At 40.0% G+C, this 23,739-nt stretch overlaps 2 protein-coding genes across 3 annotated transcripts in view; one reads left to right on the top strand and one right to left on the bottom strand.

Annotated features, from left to right (window-relative positions):
• The window catches only part of LOC124184052 (RING finger protein 17), a 103,282-nt gene that overhangs the window by 70,572 nt on the left and 8,971 nt on the right, over window positions 1–23,739 (top strand). The gene's annotated exons all lie outside the window — the stretch shown is intronic.
• Window positions 5–23,284, bottom strand: LOC124184245. Its single transcript, XM_046573760.1, has 3 exons — window positions 22,932–23,284; window positions 5,364–5,558; window positions 5–1,321 (listed from the first exon to the last, which is right to left on the bottom strand). Exons 1-3 carry the CDS (start codon window positions 22,990–22,992, stop codon window positions 975–977), a joined length of 603 nt encoding a protein of 200 aa, XP_046429716.1. The 5' UTR covers window positions 22,993–23,284; the 3' UTR covers window positions 5–974.

Here is a 23,739-nt window from a genome sequence, read left to right as displayed (position 1 = left end):
TCGCTCAACAACAGATGTCGTGAATTGCAAAGATTCGTGACGTATTACAAAAGTTCAATGCCCTAATTTTTTTTTTTTTTTTTTTTTTACAACCTGTACGAACAACGTGAGGGCCGAAAAATAATTTGATATTGAAACGAAGTAAAATACTTTCGATTCGTTGTGCATGCTTGCGAGGTAGTCCAAATGAATCGGTAGCCGATTTATTTCATATTTCCACTCCACCAAGTATAAAATTTTCTAATTTTTTCAGTTTTTGTTCCACCTGTCGCTTAGGAGTAGTTATTTTAGATCTCATCTTGCAGAACTCGAAAACTGTGCATCTGGAAGAAAATTGGGTTGTTTTTTTTGAATTGGTCGAAAATAATTTTTTCAGAATTTTCTGAAAATCGTGAGTCGTCGTTTTTTTACCGAGTGGATGAATAATGGTTCGAAGAAATATTGCGGCCAATTGTTAAAATCCGTGTAACATGCATATTGATGTGCAAAAAGAAACTTAGCTACCAAACAACGGCCGGGCGATTTTACGTGAAATATAAAAGAAAGTTTTCCTTTTAGTCAAAAGTAAATTGAAAAAAAAGTTTGAAATTTGTCGAGAATGTAGTTTTTGAGAAAAATCGATTTTTGTACATTTTCGTCGAAAACAATGACTTGCGACTGTCGGAAAATTCTGACAAAAATAATTTACGACCAATTCAGAATTTTAAATTTATATTTGAGTAGAGTAGAAGTAGGAAATAAATCGGCGACGAATTCGATGGGGGTCGAGGTCAAACCTTGTTCACGTTTATTTTGACTACCCCCATATATACGGTTTAAGTACTAAGGATGTTACATCGTTACGCGTAATAATTCACCGCAAGAATCGAATAGTAATTTGTCCATTTTGAATTTTCCGTTTTTTACCCTCTCGTAAAAAGGCGTATCTTTGTTCGAATTATTCTCCCTTCTTTCGTATCGTCTTCGATTTCCTCTCATTTTCGCTTGACGAAGATGTTTTCGAGTAACTCCTTGGTTATGACACGATGCGGCCTCGTCGGGCTTTCCGTCGGCCTTTGGTAGAGGCGACTGTTGATGGCGTAAAGCTTGGGGCTTAGTTCGCACCTGACGTTGAACCACCAATCGCAGACGAATACCGCCTGGCTGAATTGAGTACCGTTCGGACAGAGAAAGCTCGCCTGTCTTCCGTCTATGTCGCAGTAATGCCATCCCTGGCACCTTGTTTCAACGTCGGCGAAAAAACCGGGATAGGCTTGATCGTCGCAGTAAAAATTCGTGTATGGCACTGTCCCTAGGACCGGGTAATCCGTTCCTGGCCTTCCTGCAACAAAGTTAATCGTTATTAATCGGGGTAGGTTACAAATATACGAAAGATCAAACAGTCGACGGGACGGAATCCCGAAAGTCTAATTACCGACGGTTGAAAATGTGGACAGACCGTAAATACGAAAAGATGATCTGTCGAAAAATGAAAATTTAGAACGCAAAAATGTATAAATAAATTTATACCGACATTTTTTTTTTTTCTAGATTGTCCAAGATTACGAAGGGCAAAATATTGAATTGAGAAAACAGCGAACAGTTAAAAATTCGACTTTTCAGATGTCAGAATCGTGCCTTTGTCGAAAATTTACGAATCTGAATTTATCAAAAACGACTGACCGAAGACTCGAAAGGTCGAAATCCCGAAACCCGCTACGACAGAATTGCCAAAATGCCGAAAGTTTGAATTCGGCATTCTGGTTCTTCTGCATTTTGTGAATCTTAATTTTGCTCCTACGGAACTTTGATCGTCGACATTTAATTTTTTTTTTCGGTTTTGCGGGTGTCCGAAGTATCAGCCGCTCTCAATTTTCAATTTCGGAACTTTCATTTTTCTGCATCTCCACATTCTGTGCTTCGGTTATTCGGAACGCCGACTGTTCTGAAAATACATTTTCGGATAAGAAAGCGTTCGGTTAAATGAACTTTCGGGAAAATTGTTTTATCAAAAATCCCAGCTTCGGTGCGCTGATCGTTCGTTTTAAAATTCGTCTCTTGAAAATTTCGGGTTTTCGACCAGACGACTTTTTGGTCTTTAGGGATTTTGACCCCCACCCGTTATTCCGTTTAACGTATGCGGCATTCTCAGCCGATTACCAGCAAGCGAATGTATACGTGATGAAGTGTGGAATAAGGATGATTTGTAATATACTGTATCCTTAACGCGCGCGTGTCCTTGCTTACTTGTGTAATTCGAAAATTGGGATAATCAGACGGCGAGTTTGACGTGTATACTCTAATCATGTTCCGTCTCAACCTCCTGGGACAACTTCGTGGTATACGGCGTAAATCGTTCTACAAGTGGTAACGATGCAGCATGTCGTTAGCTACGATTGACCATTTTATAACGTGCGGGAAGTTGGGATTTTGAAGATGGCCAACAGCATCGTACAATTTCACAACAGCGTTTCGAATCGATGTAGAGGTAGAATTAGACTATATTAGCTGAAGGGATTCGATCTCTGTCAGCGACCGCAAGATATAGAGAAGCAGTGCACGGTCTGTTTCCGTTCTTCCCGCTAGTCGGAGAGCCTTGAAATTAGCGGAGTTTGATTCGGTAATCAACGTGCTTCTTGGTACATACCCAGCGTATACACGTATAATACGGATACACGTGAACTACTTCAGAATCTTCGCAAGTTAGCTCCAAGTAATTATATCTTGGATCCACGAAGGGTAAATTCAGTTCGCTGCTGTACTTCGGGCTGGTCGGAGGGAGGAAACTTTGCAATTTTGTATAAACCTGTCAACAAAATTTATTTTCCCCGCGGAGTGACGGCTCTCCGTACATGTTCCGTTCCTACGTATACACGCATACGTATATATTACATACACATCTATTGCACACGCCAATCGTCGCATCGAGGTTGCAGCTTGCACTGCTCGATGCAGTCGAAATAGAAACGTTTGCGGCACGGGTATGGAAGAAGTAGAAGAAGAAAAAAATCGAAGGTAAATTGAAGAAAAGTAAAAATAGAGTACAAAACTGAACGGGAAAACTACTCGATGTTATTTTACATACACAACTTTTGCAAAGTATTAAAAGTTAAATTGCGCCTTGTGTAGGGTACGCGATATTTTTTTTTTTTTCCATTTAATATTACACGTATAAGCAAACACTTTTGTACATGCGGTGCGTAGTGCAATTATATCCAGAGTTATGACTGTAAAATGAATAATTAACATCGTTTCGTAAAAGTGAAACTTATTTTTTAATCTTTAATTATTGCAAGAGGGAAGAAGAGAAAATCTTTCTTCAATCGGGCCGAACGCGACGGTCTTTTAATCACGTTAATTTGTATTTAAAAATTTTTCCTATTTTTGTTTTTGCACGTGGCGTGGAATTGTCTTTGTCAATAATCCGCAATGATTTCCCAGTGTATAAACGTGCGTATACTACGTTAATTTTTCAAAACTTCACGTGAACTCGGTTTTATTATTCTGTGTATTTTGTTTGTTCGAACGCGCGTTGTTCGAATTATTATCGTTTCAAGCTTTTATACAACGGCCGCAGTGGGCAGGCTGCCGGATATGTACAACAGAGAGCGGAGAATGCAGATAAATATCTGGCAATTAGTACATGCACACACCCTAATTGGAGTTATGTGTTCTAATTTTTATAAAATGAACTCTGGCAGCGATTTCGAGTCACCGAGGTAGGTACCTAAATTCCTCCGCGGTTCGGGGCAGGCAAAACCTCTCCGTTCAGTTTGAAAACTCGAATTACTGTTGTTGCCATTTTGTTTCGTTCCATCTTTTCCTCCTCTCTTGTGGTACCTTGTCTCTCTCTTAGTGATCGAGATCGGGGGTTGTTTGTGAAACAAAAGCCTTTCGCCTCTCCTCCCTCCCTCCCTCCCGCCCTCAAATAAGAAAAAAAAAAAAAAAACTCGAAAACAGAAAATACAGCTCTTGTCAAAGTTTTTCAAAGACTTCATCAACTTTGCAAAACTTTGATGGCATCGCTGTCCGATTGCTGGGACAGTGTACAATTCGAAATGAACGATGGAGTCTGAAAGACTGAAGTAGAAGTAGAAAGGAGTAGAAGGGAAAGGGTAAAAAAAAAAGTAAAAAAAAAGTAAAAAAACATTCCTCCTTCATCCGCACCTGCAGCTGTAAAACATTGTGGGATAGAGCGGTGATCCCGTTCAATACCGCGACGTTTGACGTTACCACCGGTTACTATGACAACCAAAACAAAAGAGCACTAGGTGAATGGCAGTAGGTATGCATCACCACCACCACAACTACCACCGCCACGACCACCACCACTAACCATACCATCGGCATCGATGTACACACTACCGGCACGCCCGGACAGGATGAAAATGCTGCGTGAAGAGGAGGAACGCCAACGCGAGTTCGGGGACATGACATGATGGAGCCATTCCCGTATGGTTATAAAGAGTCTGAAGAGAGATACTCCTTCTTCGGCAACAGAGGTTGCAATGGTTTCGATTTTTACGCACGACGGGCGGCAGGCTTGGCCGTCACCTAATGCCCGAGTCGCGGCAGGTGAGAAAACGTCGAGGAAGAGGAATAGGAATAGGAATAGAGATAGAGATAGAAATAGAAATAGGAATAGGAAGATGCAGCAGCAGGGGTAAATGGGAAGTAGGAAGGCGGGAAAGGTTATCTCGCATGAAAATCTACTTCTCATGTTTGGCAAATGAAGGACCGTAGTTGAGCTTTAGAGCTTCTCTTTTACATTTCCGCTCGCCCATCATCGTAAAATCAGTGAAGCGGATGAAACTGCTGCTGCTGCTGGTGGTGGTGGTGGTGGTGGTGAACCCTGCAAGGCCGCACACACGTCGCAAGCTGCAGCTCTGCATCGCGGTGATGCATCCGTGATACTTGTGGGCGGTAACAGGGGTGTGTGCATGTGTAAGTTCGTGCATGTTTTCGCGTGTGTCCCGGCGTGACGCGAAACCAGAATCTCCTCGACGTTGATCTAGTCTGGAGGGAGAGGTATTTCATTATCCTATACCAGACTGCCAGGAATAGCATAACCCTTCAGGAGATTGAGAATCGTCAGGTCAATGAGATAACTTTAGACATGCCGGCTGCTATATTGATTCAATCGCCGATCCGTATAAGACGTCCGAGACTATTGATATGACTCTTTTTCAATTAAATCCATACGGCGTTACGACGAAACTCGTTCGACATTTTACCTTAGTTTCGTTTCTGCATCAGCCGACGATAACTAACTAATGATAGTTATTTTCATGACACCTGATCAGGGTGTCCATTGTGACGGATAAATAATTGGGATACTGTTGGGGGAGGTTTTTTAACGTCTTGCCAGAATTTTTTTCACTTACCGGGTATAGATTTACCAAGATCCAGGTACTCTCTCACCGAAGGACTCAGAAATCCTGGGGGCGCGACTGGCGCTCCATTCGTTGGATTGTTCCGCTCGTCTACATCGTCGTAATAATAATCCTCCTCCTCCGGGTCGAGAGGCTTCGTCCTTTTAGTGATCTTCGATCCGCTCTGGCCTCGATCTTCGACTCCGTCTGGAATAATTGCGTCAAGTTTCATACATATCTACGTATAACGCCTACGTTATGAATTTCCGAGCAAATATTTGTGTAAACTGTTTTTAATGATCGAGAAAAAATTGTTTAGCGCTCACGCGTGCTTTGGTAGGTACGGTTGGTAGATTTGGTACATATTACGCATACGTGTATGATGTATCGTATGCCTACAAATTTATTATTAACCTGGCAAAATTCATATATATAATATATATATAAAGGTACGTGGATTTACATGTACAGAGCGATGAAAACTTCTCAGAAGCTTTTCAAATAATTGACTTCGTTATACAGTCGACGTAACGAGGGGAAGCGTCCCTGGATTTTTCTGAATTGATTACGGGGAGCAAGTTTTTTTTTTTGCTCTTACCTCTTCGTTTTCTTCTTCCTTTACCTTCCCTCTTTTTCACCAGAAAGCCAACGTAACATTGATTACTTATCGTCGTTAGCAATGAACTAATTATTAATTCGCATTGAAATACCTTCGCTTTGCTCTAAGTATACTTTATACTTTTATACTTTTATACACGCATTGCTCTCTGCAATGAAATTCCAAGTTTTTATCGAATAGTTACGTAATGACGAAGTTTTCTTTCCCCGTTCATCCACGGTACAAGGCAAATTCTTTTAATCTCGCTAACTTGCTAAATTATTATAGAAAGATTGCTCTTTTTCTGATTCATCCTTGATTAATAACCGAGTGTTATGTTTTAAAAGGTAATATAAATAATTCATACTTTTCAATGCCGAACATGCAGAGAGAAATATACGCATACGTATGATGAAAACTGTGACGATCGTGAATTGGGTCTGCAGCCTGTTAAGAATGCAAGAGACAAAGGCTTCGTTTTGTTCCACCTCGCATTGGCGGTAAATGCAAAATAAAATTTCGTCATAATGTATCGTTGATTATGTCGACAGATTATGAATCCGTTACGCACGTACCGAATGGCAAATTTTTAAGTCGAGAGCCTCGTATCTACAACCTGCATACGCATCCATTGTCTGCGCAACGATCAAGACGATGCAATCGATTTGACGTAATATCATGGGCGGTGTTCTCCTTGACTTATGGCCGAGTGCCAATGAAAAATATTCGAGTTCGAATTGTTTTAAGTGCGTGCCTCACGCTGCATATCGGGTGAAAGGTGTTGCTCTTGCAAGAAGGGATTATCCCGCGTGGCGTCATCGCGTTTTACATATCAGGCTCGTGTTTGTCGTTACGAAGCATGCAAAGTGCAGTGATTCGTTGTAAACGGAAAAGTACATTTCCACGGTCACTAGTGAAAAGCAAAGTTTGAACGATACCGAAGTCAAGTATAAGGCGCGTAGTGACGTTATTATGATTTACGTTTGTTTAATAACGAAGAAGGAACAAAACGAAGGGGGTAAAGAAGCAAATAAACAAACGAAATCAGACGATATTGATGAATAATAATTTGAACGTAATGTGGGAAAGCACGTGACAAATTCCCGGGATAAGGGATCACTCAATAATTCAAATTTATTCGTACGCGAATATATGTATACAGTTATAGGCGATGGAGGCAAATCGTTGATTTATGCGTACTGTGAAAATTATGATATAACATAGCTGTGCTCGTACGTAATGTTAAAAAAGTATCACTCGTTCATTCGTTTATTTATTTATTTATTTATTCGAGAATGGAAAATGTTTACGGATCATACTCACCGCGATCATGCATTGCTAAACAATTATTATCGCTCGCGTTATGAACGCCTGCACGGCGTGCAGTTTAATATCCCGCACGCTGCAGGGATCGAGGGAAACGAGTGAAATACACACACGGCGGAGTCACGCGTGACCCCTTTCTCCTTTGGTTGGGGTCGTTAATAACCCCCGTGGTCACGCATTCCGCAAACGATAATACGTCCGGATCTCTGCGTTTGCGTTCGGAACGTGCCGCGTTTCGCGTCCCGCGAATCCACTTCTGTTTCCGATCGTCCAGGTATCGTGCATGCCTCCTCGTCCACTTTGTCCTCCTCCTACTCCATCCATCCCGTTCGGGACTCGCAACGGAGCTGTCCCAGGTCGATCACTCCGATTTCGTTTCTTTTTTAATATGTCAGAGTAGACCAAAAACTAGAACGGGATACCTTCCTCGTAAGACACGTGGTCGATTCAGCGTCGTTGAAAAAGTGTAGGAAACTCGTCGGCACGAATCACCGTATCGTCGGCATTCCGAAATGCAAACGGAATTCAGTTTTCCTCAGCTTTACGCGTCACGCGGTATAGCAGAAGTTTGTGTAATTGAACGCGGAAAATTTGTTCCCATTGGTGCAATTCAATTTATTCCTTCTAAAGTCCTTTCAATTTTATAGACTGAAAAGGATCGTTAAACTGGGTGATTGAATTCCCTCGGTTTTCTGCGAGTTTCTTTTTTCAAATTTGTTTTTTACAAAGCAGTCCAGTCTCTGATTTCGAAAGTAAGACGACACCGTTGATATTACTTTTGTGGATCACGTTCGCTTCTTACTTTTATTCTCGCGTTAAATGTTTTTTTGTTTATTTGTTTTTGTTTCCACGCCGAGCGTTTGTTGCGCTCTTCACTTCAGCTAGTAAATTCGTCGACATACCAGCATCGGTACCTGGAAACCTCGGCGCCGTTTCGCACCATCTTCAATCTCAGGACCAATTATTTCACACCTAAGAAGGCTTCGACTTCGAAGTCACGTTCTCATTAGTAATTCCAATTCGAACGGCTTTGCGTATACGTACTTATATACATATACATATACATGCATCTATAATTTTTCTTCCCGGTTATCTCTTCGTACAAATTGAACGGCTTTTCCGTAACTCGACGCACACGGTTTAATTGATTACTTCCTCATTAATCGACGTCGTTTTAGAAATTCACAATGGTATACCGTCTCTCTTATAATCTTGTCGTACAGTTGAACAATTGACATTAAAAATGTAACAATGACAGCTTTGTTATCATATAGTCGAAATGAAATTCTTTCTAAAAAGTGCGGATTGAAAGGAATACCAGACACGTATAGGTACTTGAGAATAAATGTCACGATTCAATTTGTGGCAAACTTTTCATCAAACTTTTTACCTCATCTCGCATCTTTTCATTCACATACCAAACACGATCACCCGACCACGACTAGACGGTATATTCATTTCACAATCAATCCCAACTTTCCGTGTAGTCAAATTGAAAGAGAATAACTACGAATGAAAAATAAAGAAAAATGAGTAGCTATTGAAAAGAAGGGTATGTACAAAAAATAAAAAAGAAATGAAAAAAAAAAAAAACATCCCGGGAGTAAAGATTCCGCATCGTTGCCAAGGTAGAAGCGCTCGGCCGTATCCTAAGTCGGTACCTGCAGAATTGGAAAACTTTCCTTCTCCGTGCATTTGCCTATAAAAGTTGTGTGCGTCAGATACGCGAGGTTCCTGCGACGTGTTTCATTAACGGCGTCGTCGAATCGCGCAAAAGACACCTTTCAAGGTAGCCTGGAATCGTGACCGGCGTTCGGTCCACGTCGCTTTGCGGCTATACCGTACTCTGACATTGGTCAAGATATGGAAATTCGTCGGGGCGTTATCGAGGCGGCGGAAGGCCGTTGGAGACGATGCTCTAAACTCGGACGGTGTCACGGCCGTCGCGTGGTGTCAACTACGTAACGACTTTCCTGCAGGACCGCTGGTGGAAAACGTGATTAGAAGTGGAATCTCATTCCATCCTCGGCTAACGCCACGCGGTGCGGGCGCGGCTTATGAGAGAAGATGTGGGGGGGGGGGGGGGAGAGGAGAGGAGCGTGCGGGGAACCGTCAAGCTGGTTTCCCTATTTTCCGATAGGTTGCCTCGACAAAGTGCGGTCCCCCGGGCGTACGAGGTGGCGAACTCCGTGTCGAAGGAAAACAGTAATCAGGACGCGAAAGGCGGTTGGTGCTGGCTGCTGTCGCTGTCGCTGCTCCTTCTGCAGGTACCGTCGTCGCCGATACTTGGGAAGGAGGAGAAATGACGGTTCGGAGATGTCGAGCGTGTTGGCCGAGGGTTGGAACCGCTCGGGCTCACCACCGACCCAGGAAATACTGCACTCGATGCAATGCATACAAATGTCGACACCCGGTCACCTTTTTGCATTCAACTCGTCATCGTCGTCCGTTTCCCTCCGTCGAGAGACTCGACTTGAGGATCGATCGACTGGACCGTGTAAATCGAAAGTTGGGAAGAGACGGGGTGGCCACGAACCAGGACACGTCGGGGTATTTAAAGGAGGTCGTTGGGGATTTTTTATTTGGTCATGGAAAAATTGAAAATATCAATTTTCTATCCTGGGAATTGGAAATCATTTTTTCAGGCAACGAGTTTACTTTTTTTCGTCGAGAAAACAATTTGGCGCTTGAACTGACTTTTTTTGTACCTGCATCATATTTTTCTTCAATTCAGAAATACACCAGAATCCAATCATTTTCAACCCTCTCTGGTATAAATGAGGTTGAAATTGGTAACGTCACTTCGACACGATGCACGTTTAGAAAAATCGTTACTTCGCAGCCTTAGGATTGTCTGAGATTCAACTAGTAAGTAATAACATTGGTAAAGATTTTGTTAAAAATTGTTCACCTCTGTTTCTAACTTTGATTTCGGGGCCTATTGATCCTTGAAGTTTTTATCAAGTTTTTAAACCAAAAAACTTGTAAGTTTTACACAAGAGTACGTCGATTCTCGTTGACGCGTTACATATATTGCGAGTGAAAAAATCTACTTGAGAAACTTTGCACGAAAGGTTTTCCTTTAGCGTGGTTGCCATTTTCGTCTTCTATTGCAACTTTATTTTGTCATATAAAAAACAAAAGAAGAAAAAAAAAAAAAATATCATTTCAACGATTATGCCGCGAACTACGCGCGGTTTAATTAATTGTTCGAGTTTACCGATGCAAGTATCTTGAGGCGAGTTTTTGTTACGCTGCAGAGGTTGATTCATTTAGGCAATTTCTTTCCTCATTGTGACCCATTAACGAATTAAGCTGCTGCTTATAAGCTGGCTTGTGAAACTCTAACGAGAGGTTTAATCCAGCTACCACGAGGCTTGTGGAAAGATGACCATTTTAAGGATTGCCATTTATACTTTTTCTATCTGCAAATGCAGTTCATACATTTATAGAAATTTATACAGCATTTATCACTTTGAAATACGCCATGACTGAAGCAATCTTCGTCTTATGGAACGGTAGAAAATTCGTTAATTAATCACACTTGTTTTTTACTCGACATAAATGTTCTTATTTTTATATTCGTTTTAAATTTGCGCTGTAAATGTTCTCGAACCGAACGGTTATTTCGGAAAGAAACTGTCCACGTTAATTGCTGAACCTTTCGGCGAAACTGTGCAGTTGCATAAAACGGAAAATTCAATGTTTACGTATAGCTAAATGCATACTTCAAGATTTGAGTTGATTAATTATACCCCGAGTTACAATAACTCATTTTTTGTTCCTCGCCTCGATTCACCTCGCGATTATTTCCGATCTTAAATTTTTCGCTGATTCATTAGAAATTGAAATTTATCTTCCAAACCATAATTCACTACTTTCTGATGTACCGGTTCAGTTAACCGGCTTACCCAACGCAATTTATCAGCGAATATACATGTATATTGTGTGTACATTTCGATCCGATATTTGGCGCTTTTTATTCCATTCCGCATGCGGGCGATTGAAAAATCGTTGAGAATCAATCCCGCGTTGCGGTTAAGTCTATATATATATATATATACATGTATAAAGTGGACGTATTTATATGAAGAGAAATCCATGCCTATACAGCATAGATAGATCAGCCAAGGCTCTAGACTTGATAAATGTCTGGCAAAGAAAGAGAGAAGGAGGATGAAAAAAATCAGAACAACTTCCTGAACAAGGTCATCGTCTATGCGTGCCCATTTAAGCTTATAATATATACGTTGTCGAGTAGAATTTTTCACTACTTGTTCTCGGCGGTGTTTCGCGATATTTTAAAAGCGGAATGTTTGCAATTCCGAATCGCTGTTACGTCTGCTTGCTGTTCGAATCGGCTGACAATGAGAGAAAACAATTAATAACAAATTAACGAATCGTTGAAAAAATGTTTTTATTCATCCGTGTACATGCACAAATGCATGTAAGGCTTTTCACTGAGTCAAAACCTTTCGAGTAACATCTTTTGAATACCTTGAATAGTGAAACTTTTATAACTGCGAGGCTTATACGCGCGGTAAAATGCGAATAAAAGAATCACCCCAAAGCAAACACGCGACCGCAAGAAAAAGAGGCTCAAGCAATTTGTCTCTGCGGCAGTTTGGCTCTAACCTGTTGCGTCGTTTCACATTCACCCTTGGAATTCCCGTCGCGTCTTAGAAACGACGAAATTATTCATAGGGTATGTCACGCGTTCGTGAATTTGCACTGTTATCGATATTTGTACACCTTTCATTCGTGGCCGATACTCTGAAATCTTTGTTACTTCGACGATTGGTAATAAAATCGAAAAAATTTCAATATTTCACCGATCTGTTAAAATCAGGCTTTCGATTTTTCTCTCTCGCATGGGAACCGGAAAGACTGCGAAAGAAAGTAGAGGGGGTAAATAAATTCCTCGAACATTCAAACCTAGGCACATTTTCCACGTAATTTTTTTGTCTCTAACCCCCCCCCCCCCCCCCCACTTCCTCTATTGTACGAACGTATATAACTTTCCTACTGCAGTAACGGCGGGTCGGCTGTAATTTGTAAAACTAATCTCATCGCGTTCTCACGCGTTCCGTGTCCGTGTATTTTTGATGCGCATGCATAAATACATACACACGAACACGCGTGTCTATCCCACACGAGGTGGATTTTTTTCCTTTCTTTTATCTCTCTTTCATCTATACAACGTGTCGCCCTGACAATTTTAACCTGCCGGGAAATAAAAAGTACGTATATTACCGCGGTGGGAAAAAAAAAATCGTCCGTAGAATCCGCAGACCTCGGTTGAAACTTGCTTCGGAATAAAATGAGTTTTTTTATGATATTCATTTATATTGTATAATTTTTTTATTTCGTGTGTTTTTATAAAAGCTAGATTTACACATCCGATAAATATCGAATGGAACATTATATTTCATATGTATCGTATACGCGCGGGTCAGGTATAGATAAAACAATCGACAGACTCGCGATTTAACAATGAATGAATGAATGAATGAATGAATGAATGAATGAATGAATGAATGAATGAATGAATGAATGAAGGAATGAAGGGACACACGAATATTACAGCGGAGCTGTGATATCCAGAATATTTATATATGCATTCAATATATTCGGCAAGCAGGTCAATGCCAGGCGCGGCGAGTTCTATCTTGCTCATTCTATAGTCGAAGACGTCTCTTATCTTTCTCCCTCTCCGATGCTGCGTCAACCTTTCTTCTTTCCCTACATATATCTTTCCCTCTCCCTCCCCCTCTTTCATCCGTATAGTACAAGGATTTATGCAACAAGTTGACGCTTCGCAGCTACAACGGTAATCGTGAAACGATGAAATCTTGGCAGTTCGTTTTTTTCCTCATGAAATTCGCATAAAACGTGAAATATCGCGAATTTGACTCGGGGGGATTTGAAAACGAAAAATACCGACGCGGGCCAATTAAGTTCGTAATCTCAAAATTCTCCGTACGATGTACTCGAGGTTCCTTTTTTACATTGTACATAAACACGTACATGCATACACGCGTCTTATTTAATTGAGTGGGAATTTTTCTACGTTGCCAACAGCATTGTCACGATGTACCAGCTCTTCTAGCTCCAACCTTTCGTAGGCTCGAGCTGCTGCTGCCGCTGCTGCTGGTGCTGCTTTCTCTTTCGTGTGTCAAAGCTGTCTATGCAGTTGTCTATGCTGCAAGGATGTAAGCCCCGTTGGAAAACACGTTGTTAAGTTTAATCACTGTACAGCGATATGATGAAAGACGCGTTACTAATTCCAAAGAAGTGTAATAATGTCCGATACATCGTGTAAGTATAGATGTTGATAACTAATTGATACACGGATCGTGAAAATTGACCGGTTAATTAAATCGATAAATGTAATTGGATGGTTTATTATACTTATTTCGTTATATCGTACCTCGAAGGGAATATTCTTTTCGCAATACTGCACAAATATGCCATTTTGAAATTGAAACGTCGAACGGTACAATTGTGTCGTTTGTTTTATTTTCATTTTCCCTCTTTGTTCAGTAATATCGTCGAAATTTCAACTAGAAATCCTTCGCATACATCGCTTTTCGCGCCATGAGTCTACAATCGAACAAAATTAATGCATATTTAATTGATCGGTCAGTCGCGTATTATTGTCTGCGTTTATTTGAATATCATTATTATAATTTAGCGATTGAACACGTACGGATGTGTTATACGTATACATATACGAATACGTACATGTACACCTAGAAGATTATCACAGGCTCTCTCAATTTGACGTAGGAATAACAAACAGCCATCAATATAATTCATTGTCCGTGTACAGCACGGTGCATATCTTGATGCATTCGCATGCATACGTAACGGAAAAATAAAAAGTTTACCATTTTTTCTCGATTTATTCATTCAATAATATACACCGTTCCGTTTCGCACGAATATGCGCCGGGAAATTTTTTTTTTTTTTATTTGTGTTCTCGAAACCTTGTCAAATTGCAAAACTTTTTTCACCTCTTATTACGTGTAACTTGACTTTCCTCCGAAGCCGACGACGACAAACAGTCGTTGTCATGTAACAGTACACACGCACAATGTGAATCTCTGGTGACGTTACCGCAGATGTAAGTATTTTTTAAAGCGTTCTCATCGCGAATATAAAAAGAAAGCTTCATCTAACGGGGAAAACTTCGTTATATCTTATCGCTTGCTTATTAATTAGATTGCGGCTGAAATGAGTAGAATAATAATAATAATGATAAAAACAATGAACGAACACGATTATACCCGGAATGCATAAGAGTTCCGATAAATCTTATACAGATGGAAGAAAATATAATATCTTATAAAAAGTTCTCTCAAGTTAGAAGGGAAATGATTATAATTGTCGAAGAAGCTGTATGAATTCAACTTTTTCCAACTTTTCTTCTTTAATACCTGTCCTACTTATTATACATACTTCGTTATGCCAGAGATAGATGTGTACATATATACACGCATATATATGCACTCGGCTACGCCTTTTCAATTCATTCCTTCTCTTTCTCTATTTTTATCTTTCTCTTACTTTACCACCGCCTTCAAAGATCTTACGAATTTTTCTACACCACGTTTAGGATGAAAATAACTTTCATAAAAATAAATTTCCTGCTAAAATCGCCCGTACAAAGGCATTTGTTGTTGGCTCTCTCGCGTCTGCTGCTTTTGTCGATCTAGGCACATGTATGCATACATAGTATGTGTACATATATATATATATATGTGTGCCACCTACTATTATTGTACCTATTAATGCCCTAGACGATGGCTCATGTGTCTATTTCTACATCATCACACGGCGTAAGTACTTTGCCGTGACGATAACAGGGGATCGAGTACCGCACACCGACATCTTGATACCGTAATTTTTTATATTTAAGTAATTATTACAGAGATTTGCAGGCCGATGTGTCAAACCGAGTCCCAATCTTTCCTGCGTAACAAATAATTACTCATCTAAATCTCTAACGCCCCTCCACCTCACCTATCAATAAGCCATGAATTTCTCTCATCGTCGGCACGATTTCGACAGCGTGTAAAGTAAACCATTTTTATTACAAACGATAGATATATATATATATATATATACAGAGATACCGTGTAATCGATAGATTTTAGCTAATCGTTGAAACAACATCGCGTTGCAAAAATTTGCGGAACTAATTGCGATTATTTTGAAGTTTTTTTTTTTTTTTTTCTTCAATATAGGATAAGGCAACGTCTCATTTATCATACAAAGTTTACGTGCAGACTGGCCGATTTAATTTGGTTCACGAATGAATTGTAGAAAAAACTTACAAGAAGGAACAAGGAACCAAGACGACGAAGACGACTAAGAAATAAAAAAAAAAAAAAGAGAGAAGAAATTGTTAGAAAAGTTCGTGTCGTAAATCCGACGCTAAAACTGAACCGGGGGTTGTAACAATTTCCGATTTTACTACCGCATTCGTATAACTGAGCGCAGTAGCTTGGCTGCCCTCGCCTTTCTTTCTCCTGCACACTGCAGACGCATTAGGAGTTAAGGATCCTTATTTTACGGCAATTCTTCCTATATATATATATATATACACACATGTGTGCATTTCCCGTATGTGCAATAGTAAAACGTTCGTAAATTATGTAGCGCTGTGCAAAGAAGGAAAGAAAAGAAAAGAAGTAAACGAAAAAAAAAAAAAACTTATTGAGATAAAGAGAATCCGATTCATTTTATAACACGACGATGATCATACAAGTTCAGCTCCTTCAACCTAAACATATTTATTAATACTTACAATTAGTGCCCCCGGTTATCGACCATTACATAATATCAGGCTGCTTCGGCACTTCCGGATACCAGGCGAATAATCACGATTTGTCGGTACGTACGTACGCATGTACACGGAAAATGAATATCTGCGGCTTAGCTTTTACATGCCTCGCTGCGTAAATACGATTACAGTCGTGCACAGGTCAATCGATTTGATTAAATTAAGTAGGAAAATCAACTCCGTTTCGTGCCGCCGGCGCGCAGTCGGAGGCTGAATTGACGGTAATTTTGATGTTTTTTTTTTAATTTTCTAATTTTATTTTTATTTTTTGTTTAGATTTTCTCTACGTTTATTCATCGTTTTAAATTCTCTTCGCCCTGAAAAAGCTTCAATTTAATTGGATTTATATTTATACAAGCAAGTGCGTGGATTGAATTTCTAGCTCGTAGGACAAATACAGCTGACGTGCGTGTTAATGCTGTTCATCCCACGGATCGAAAAAACAGAACTAAAATTACCGACAATGAGCGAAGTTTCAGTGATAAATACGAGGAATTGAAATATTCGATAATTCTGAGCCGTATAAAATTCATACTAGCAATGGCCGCTGAACTAAACTAAACTAAAAATAATGGAACACGACTCGATTGATATTAAACCAAAATTTCGTAAATATCAGTACGTAGTCTTGGTAGCGGAAAAGTTTTTTGATAATTTGTAGTTTCGTTAAAAATATTTTACAGTTTCAGGTGAAAGTGTGCATATATCTGTCGATTATTGTATCAAACAGGTACTCAGTAAGTATGACAATGATAACAATTGATACTTTATTGAGACGAATTGATATTGTATATTGCTTCGTTCGTGGGAGTAAAAAAACAAAAATCGATTGTCGGGAAAAATAAGCGAGTTTAAAAAATAATGAATCATACTCGGTTAATCGGTAAAATACAATCGATTATTTTTGGCCATTCTTTTAATTCGTACATCTAGGAATTTAGACGCACATGCGACGTAAAAATGACGTGCATGAATAATATTACACTGCGACGAATCAAAGACCACGTTGTCGAATTCGCGTTTGACGAACGACGATATGCGTTGCAATGCGAGTACCTTAATCGGAGGTTGAATAATATTAGTCTAGTCGCGAACGTAGTGAATATTGCGCAAAGTGCTGCTGCTGCTGCTGTGTAATAATAATAAAATTCGGTCCAAATTTGTAAACGTTACACAATGAAACGCCGCGCGTTTTGAATAATGCTTGCAGTGTTCGCAATGGGCGTTCAATATTACAGTTTACACGCCTGCGGCACGTGGCTTAAGAACCCCTTCGTCTTTATCGACTTTTGATAAGTCCCCTTGACGAGAATGGCTGTGTGGTAAATATCAAAGCGGAGACTTTAATGGTTGTGTAAGAAATAAACAATAGTGAAAGTGCGCACGTTTTGCGGCTCGTATTAGGCGGAGGCGTTTACGCTGTATCGCCGTTACCGGACTTCACCTTGAAAACCGTCTTGCCGCGAGATTTCTGGGTTAAGGTGGTGCATCTTTGTAATTCGTCCCCTCGATTGTCCAGTTATTTTTTCTTTTTTTTTTTTCATCATCCTTCATACGCGACAAATCCGCATTCTGACGCGGCCGATTTTTATTCTTATACAGTCACCCGTTGTATCGCAGTTTGGTCAAATGCAGGCTGGCTGCGACTCGTGAAAACTATGATTTACTGCTACAAACACTCACAGATATCGAGGAAAAACTGTGCTAATTTTTTCTCATTGCTCGCTTTATATTTGACCGTTGATATTCTGTACATCGATTATAAGTAATTTTCTTTCCGTATGTTTATGTTATTAAAACGCTATGTTTTCGCGCATAATATCATTCATTAATCGATCAAGATTTCGGTTATAGTATGTGTAATACTTTTTTTTTTTTAGTGGAGAAGTTGGTTCCGGACTGGACCTTTTTTCTTTCGTGCAGTTTCTCTTAATTTGCCAATTACGAGACCTGGACATCTAATTGTCCGTATCGAAAAAATTCCCACGTCAGTTTTGAGACTAGAATCTAAACTTCTACCTGAGAAGAGAGGAAAAGAGAAAAAAAAAGTGCTCTTAATATTTTACTTGCAATTAAATCTCATGCGAGCAAATGGGCTACGGTTACTTTTCGTTTTTCGTTCGTACATGATGGGGATAGAATGACTTAATGACTCATTCTTGTAGCCAGCAAGTCCGTATTCGCATTGTTTATTGTTCTTGTGTACCTACGTGCACGATTTCCTTTTTTGTTCTTTCTACAATTTGCTTTTTTACATCCTTTTTTTCTCCCTGCTCCTCGACTTGTCGTCGAGTCTGCAGAACCATTATAACAGGGTTTCTCAGTTTCATATTCTTCCGCACAAGAAAAAAAAAACAAAAATTGTTTCAGATTGTAAATTTCTCGGTTGGTCTACGTGACGCAAAATATCACCAAACATGGCAAAAAAGTTTCTTCCTTTCGACGATCAAATATGCCGCAAGGAACAGACTGCGGTTTTTTCTCTTTTTCTTTTTTTTTTTTTTTTTTTTTATTTCTCAAATTTTCGGTACTTTCTTTCCCCTTCTAGGTATAACAAAATCCAAGCACGTCGTCTCTCGGTATTCTGAAACTCGAGACACGTCGAGTACTTTATACCTTATACAATAACTCGATAATTATTATACGTGAGTCAAATCACTCGTTCCCACGACCATTTTTTTTTTTATGTCTCTTTTTTTGATCCGCTTTCCGTTTCGGGCCTTCGTACAACAATGCTGGTGAACATGCCGCTGTTTCAGCCTTGGCTCTTTTGATCAGAGATCCGAGATATCGTTGTCCGCATTTTAATTGCTTGTAAATATTATTCAGCTGTCTGGAATCATTCGGTTTGATTGTTGGGCGATTAACTGTTACTGTCGTAGTTTGTAGTGTTGTTACATAACAACTAAGTGAAATTGTACGCGCATATTTACAAAAAACAATTCATCGTTTACACAGCTTCACTTGACAAAACTACAGTTCCAGGTCTTACTGCAAATTATCTAACGAGGTAACTCCGTCGTCAACCAAGTGCTAACTTCTCGTTTCTGCGTGTCGCAACGAATTTCAACCGTATATGCATGTATCTCTGCGTATCCGTTTAAACTTTAACGCAAATCGTACAAAACTTTGCCAAGAAGCGCACACTTGATAACGTACGAGCGTGCGTCGACTTGTTAATTGCCTTTCGTTACGAGTGCATAATTGTTAGTTACACACTGTGATATTAGTAATATAAGTTATTTTGACGACGGTGGATCGAGGGAGGCTGTAGGTTATTATTCGTAAACGTGTTATGCAAGACCTATCGTCGTATGTACGCTAAGAATCGGAGGCTAAAAACCGAATTCAAGGCTAGCAAATTCATCATTAGAGAATTCTCGATAGTTCCGCGTTCTTTCAATAATACACATCTCTTATCGTTGAAGTATGACGTAATGGTTTAAGCGAGAGAAAAAGCAAACAAACAAAAACAAAAAAAACGTGGTATCGACGAGGAAACAACGTTTGCGGCGATTGAAATCTATCTAACGGGTAAAATTCATATATTAAAGTTGAAACGTTAGATAACAGCTTTAATTTCGACAAAGTTAAATTTTCTTTTAAATACGTCGCTCGTTATCAAACTTGCGATAATGTAATTATAAAACGGACGTTTGTCTCGAAACTACATTTCCGTTATTTCAATCCGTTAACCAATTCCTAACAATTTATTCCAGCTTAAGGAATAGGCCAAGGTGATGAACTATAGTGAAACAAACGAGGAAATGGGTTGCTACTGCAAAGTTTTGCGAACCTACGAGTCACTCGATATATATATATATATATACACCATATATACAGTATACACGTAACGAGCTTAACGTCGTACATAATAATCCCTGTTTCTCATAGATCATGAGATTAATCTCTCAAACGTCGTTGTTCCGAGTGAGTCATGCGGTGTTCTCAGTTTCCAAGCATCCGTTCAGCTTGTGTACGAGTCTATGTACAATACAGCGATCGAAACAGCGGCTTGAAACGTGCGCATTGCTAGCCTAGATAATTTAAAATTAATAAATAGTGCAATTTATAGCCGAGTTTCAAAGGTTTCCGCTTCGCTTTGTTCAAAGCCAAACCCCTGTTGTGTTACAGGGCTAGGACATATCTTCTCAGCGATAAAAAAATTACCGAGAAACTCACCGGAAGTCGCGATGATCTTAACGCTTCTAGGCTCTTTGCAGACGTTTAGAAATAAGAGTAGCCGTTTGAAATTTTTATACGAATCTCTAAGAAATCGTAGCTAAGATGCCGTACACGCGCATTCACTCGAAATTGTCTTAATGCTGGAAACCGCTGAGTTGTAAAGATCTGGTATATCCAAAGTGACGAGACGAAGTCGACGCCGGTCTTACCGAGCTGTTTTATGGTCGTTTACGCCTAAACTTTTACGTCTGTTTCTAACGCTCCGTATACTGCTCATGATTTACCAACAATTGTCCGCAATAATTCCTGCCCGATCATCAATGGCGCAATTTGAATGTACTACCAGGTAATCAACAACCAGTCAACTATTATACACAGGCTAAACGATCGTATCTCTTACGGACCAATTTCATCCAGCGTTGATAATCGCGCCAAGTATCGCGAGACGCGTCAATTTAGCACCTAATTTTCATTGTTTATTTGTCACTTCGGACGTGTGTATCGGACAGTATTATTTTATCCCATTAAGATCCCTCGGCTGCGTAGCGTAACGCCTTCGGCAGGCTGTTCTTGGAGTCCTTGTCGTCCGAACAACCTCGCCCTCCTTCGAAATCCCTTCCTCTCCGCGTGTTGTTTGTCCTTTAAATCAACAACGCTTAGCCGCGTAACCGTGACCGATGCAGTGTTTTCTGCACGCAAAGTGCAACTTACTCCCGCGGTGTTATCCTGCCTGATATTTCGTCCTTCCGTCAGACTTTTAACACGCGCGTACCGTGTTAATGTGCTTGGTAGACCGACAGGCCGCAGGCGTTCTTCCCGACTATTCGCTCGGTTTTGTTGAACAACGAGAGAGCGAGAGAGGAGAGAAGAGAGAAGCTGGAAGGTTCCGAGGGTTCTTTTCTCTTTCGAGTATTTGATTAGGTACATGCGCTCTCTCGTTAACCAAGAAAATATGTTCAAGCTCGCCTAGGATGTGTTTTTATTCGATATTCGAATGTGAGATTAAAATGAATGAGTTCGGCACTTTTCTGCCATCGTTTTATCGTCGATTCAGTTTAATAACGGTATAACCGAGATCTCTATCTTACCGACAATGATTCATCGAAACAGATTTGCAATCAAAAAGCACGTGCTGCAATATCTATACTTTCGCAGCTAGCTCCGGTCGAAGATCGGATTACGTAACCTTTACAACGTCGTGACAGATATTCGAAGTTAACGTTGAAGAATATTAAAAAAAAAATATATATACATAATAAAATCGTCCACTTGTTACCTAAAAACGTTGAAACTGTTTACCGTCTAACCGATTTCAATATCCAATTCAATCGACTTAAGGATTAATTGTGGTGCTAATTAATCTAATTTCGTTTTTCGCACATTTCATAATTCGAGAACAGCTTGTAGAGGCTACGATTTCAATGGTAAAGCGATTTGACGGATTGATTATTCGTATCTTTTTGTTATTTGCAAAACGAATTATGTAAAAAACAAAACGTTTGCAACATCTTACGATTAATTCTCCAACGCTGTTACGGATTGGATAACCGAGCCTGTCTCTCGATACAATCCTTTGTCAAAACTTTCAGCACAAGTTTAAATGGCAAATATGTGATATTCATTATTCTACGTGGTGCAGAAGCTTTAAATCGAAACACCACTCCCAGTGATAATAACTTTTGCTTTCTTACCCCGAGGCGCGGTCCGAAGACAAGGATTTTAAGAGACACGACACAATCCCCATGTGTTTCTCCGATCACCGCCCATGGTATCATATAGGTATACATATACGGCGTATGCACGAATCGGTAACAAAGTTCATTAGCCTGTGTAAAAATATGAGAGAGCATCGAACGCCCACAAAACTGTGCCGAGTGCAGGGACGACGATCCTTTAAATTTCAACGCATTTTGTATCCTTCCATTCCTTTTTTTTTTTTTTTTTTATGTTTTTTTTATTAAATATTTTTTCACCGTTTGTCCGGATTCGTGGAAATAAGTTTACAGTTTCAAAATGGGCTCCTGCAACGTACCGTGTTATTTCTTGTCGGGTAGAGAAATCCCGTAATTCGGTTGCCATGGTAACACCATTCCGGGACGCGCTAGTCGAGCTTTACCCGTTGTTTACCTCGTTGCCGAGTAAATCTGTGAGCTTTTTTTTTTTTCTCTTCATTCTTTACCGTATGCATTGGTAGGTATACGTAGAAGCTTCCGCGGAATAATAATTACGTTTTATTAACTCTTTCCTACAAATATTTTCATATCGTTAACGGTATTTTTCCGATTTTGTGTTTGGATAAATCTGGAATGTCCCGCATGATTCGTATGTATAAGGAAAATAGAATATCAACCGATTTCGCGCAACGAAATTTTTACCGTTGTAAATAAGACAATGGTATCGTTGTAAAAAAAAAAAATTGTCGGGTATTAGTTAATCTATATGACTGTTCAAAATCTATTTCATACGAAAATTAGAATTACGCGTTTTAAGTTTCATTTGTCGTAGAGCTTGAAAAGCGTGGAACCAAACACACGAGATCAGCGGAAGACTGGGAAGTTTGAACGTTGTCAAAACCAAAATTTTGACATTTGTTGACGTCGACGAATTTTTGTACCAAACTCACCTGTTGCAGGTAGGAGAATATCAATACTGATGAAAATTACTACGGTGCTTAAAACCCTCATGATCACTGGGATTCTCCTGCGTAGAGGCGACGGGTTTTTCTCTCTGTTCACTTAAAGAGAGAATCGTATGAAAATTCGTGCGATTTTCACGATTTTCGCGAACCGATCGGACGCTGCATCATTCCTCGAAATCGAAGCAACCCCAATCACGTATTCTATTCGACGTTATCGCGGAACTCTCTCGTCGTTTCTATAACGATCTACGCGAAATATTTTTCAGAGCCTCTTCTCGGCTTGATTCGTTTTAAAACCGCGTCTTGGCTGCCTGTAGGAACGAGAAAGACTGAAGCTGAACGCTCATCGGCCGGCAGAATGCATTGGAGGGAGTGCTGCTGGCCTCCGAGTTCCTCTTTCATCTTTAGGTAGACACGACGATGTACGGTTCGTTCCATTCTACCTCACCGAGGCATTCCAATAGCAGCCTTGTTCCTCGGTCTCGATCAACGATCGAAAGAATCTTACACCGTGTGCGTACCTTGCAGGCTCCTTGGGAGGAGGATTCGATACAAATCACGATTTACTCTTATCATTATAATTGCCTTGGAAATTAAACGCGGCTTCGATGCTCAGCCGGCTTTGACGAATGTCACTTTCTGTTCGCGACGATCGTTACTATCGTTATAACTATTCCTACGACATATCTTACCTTTTTCTACTACCACGCTCGTTTTGTCTCAATTATCACGAGATTCAAGTTCGTCACGTTACTTCAACGTCGTGCTTACGAAATAACTCGATACTTCACAA

Source organism: Neodiprion fabricii, chromosome 1 (genome assembly GCF_021155785.1).
Source record: "Neodiprion fabricii isolate iyNeoFabr1 chromosome 1, iyNeoFabr1.1, whole genome shotgun sequence".
NCBI lineage: Eukaryota > Metazoa > Arthropoda > Insecta > Hymenoptera > Diprionidae > Neodiprion > Neodiprion fabricii.
Note: the sequence above shows the minus strand (reverse complement) of the source record. Positions and strands in the feature narration are given on the sequence as shown.

Excerpts from the sequence above, each read along its gene's own strand:
- LOC124184245 (XM_046573760.1), bottom strand. The coding sequence starts at position 22,992 with ATGAGGGTTTTAAGCACCGTAGTAATTTTCATCAGTATTGATATTCTC. Across the intron at positions 5,559-22,931 it reads TATTCTCCTACCTGCAACAG|ACGGAGTCGAAGATCGAGGC; the intron begins GTGAGTTTGGTA and ends CAATTATTCCAG. Across the intron at positions 1,322-5,363 it reads TCTTGGTAAATCTATACCCG|GAAGGCCAGGAACGGATTAC; the intron begins GTAAGTGAAAAA and ends ACTTTGTTGCAG.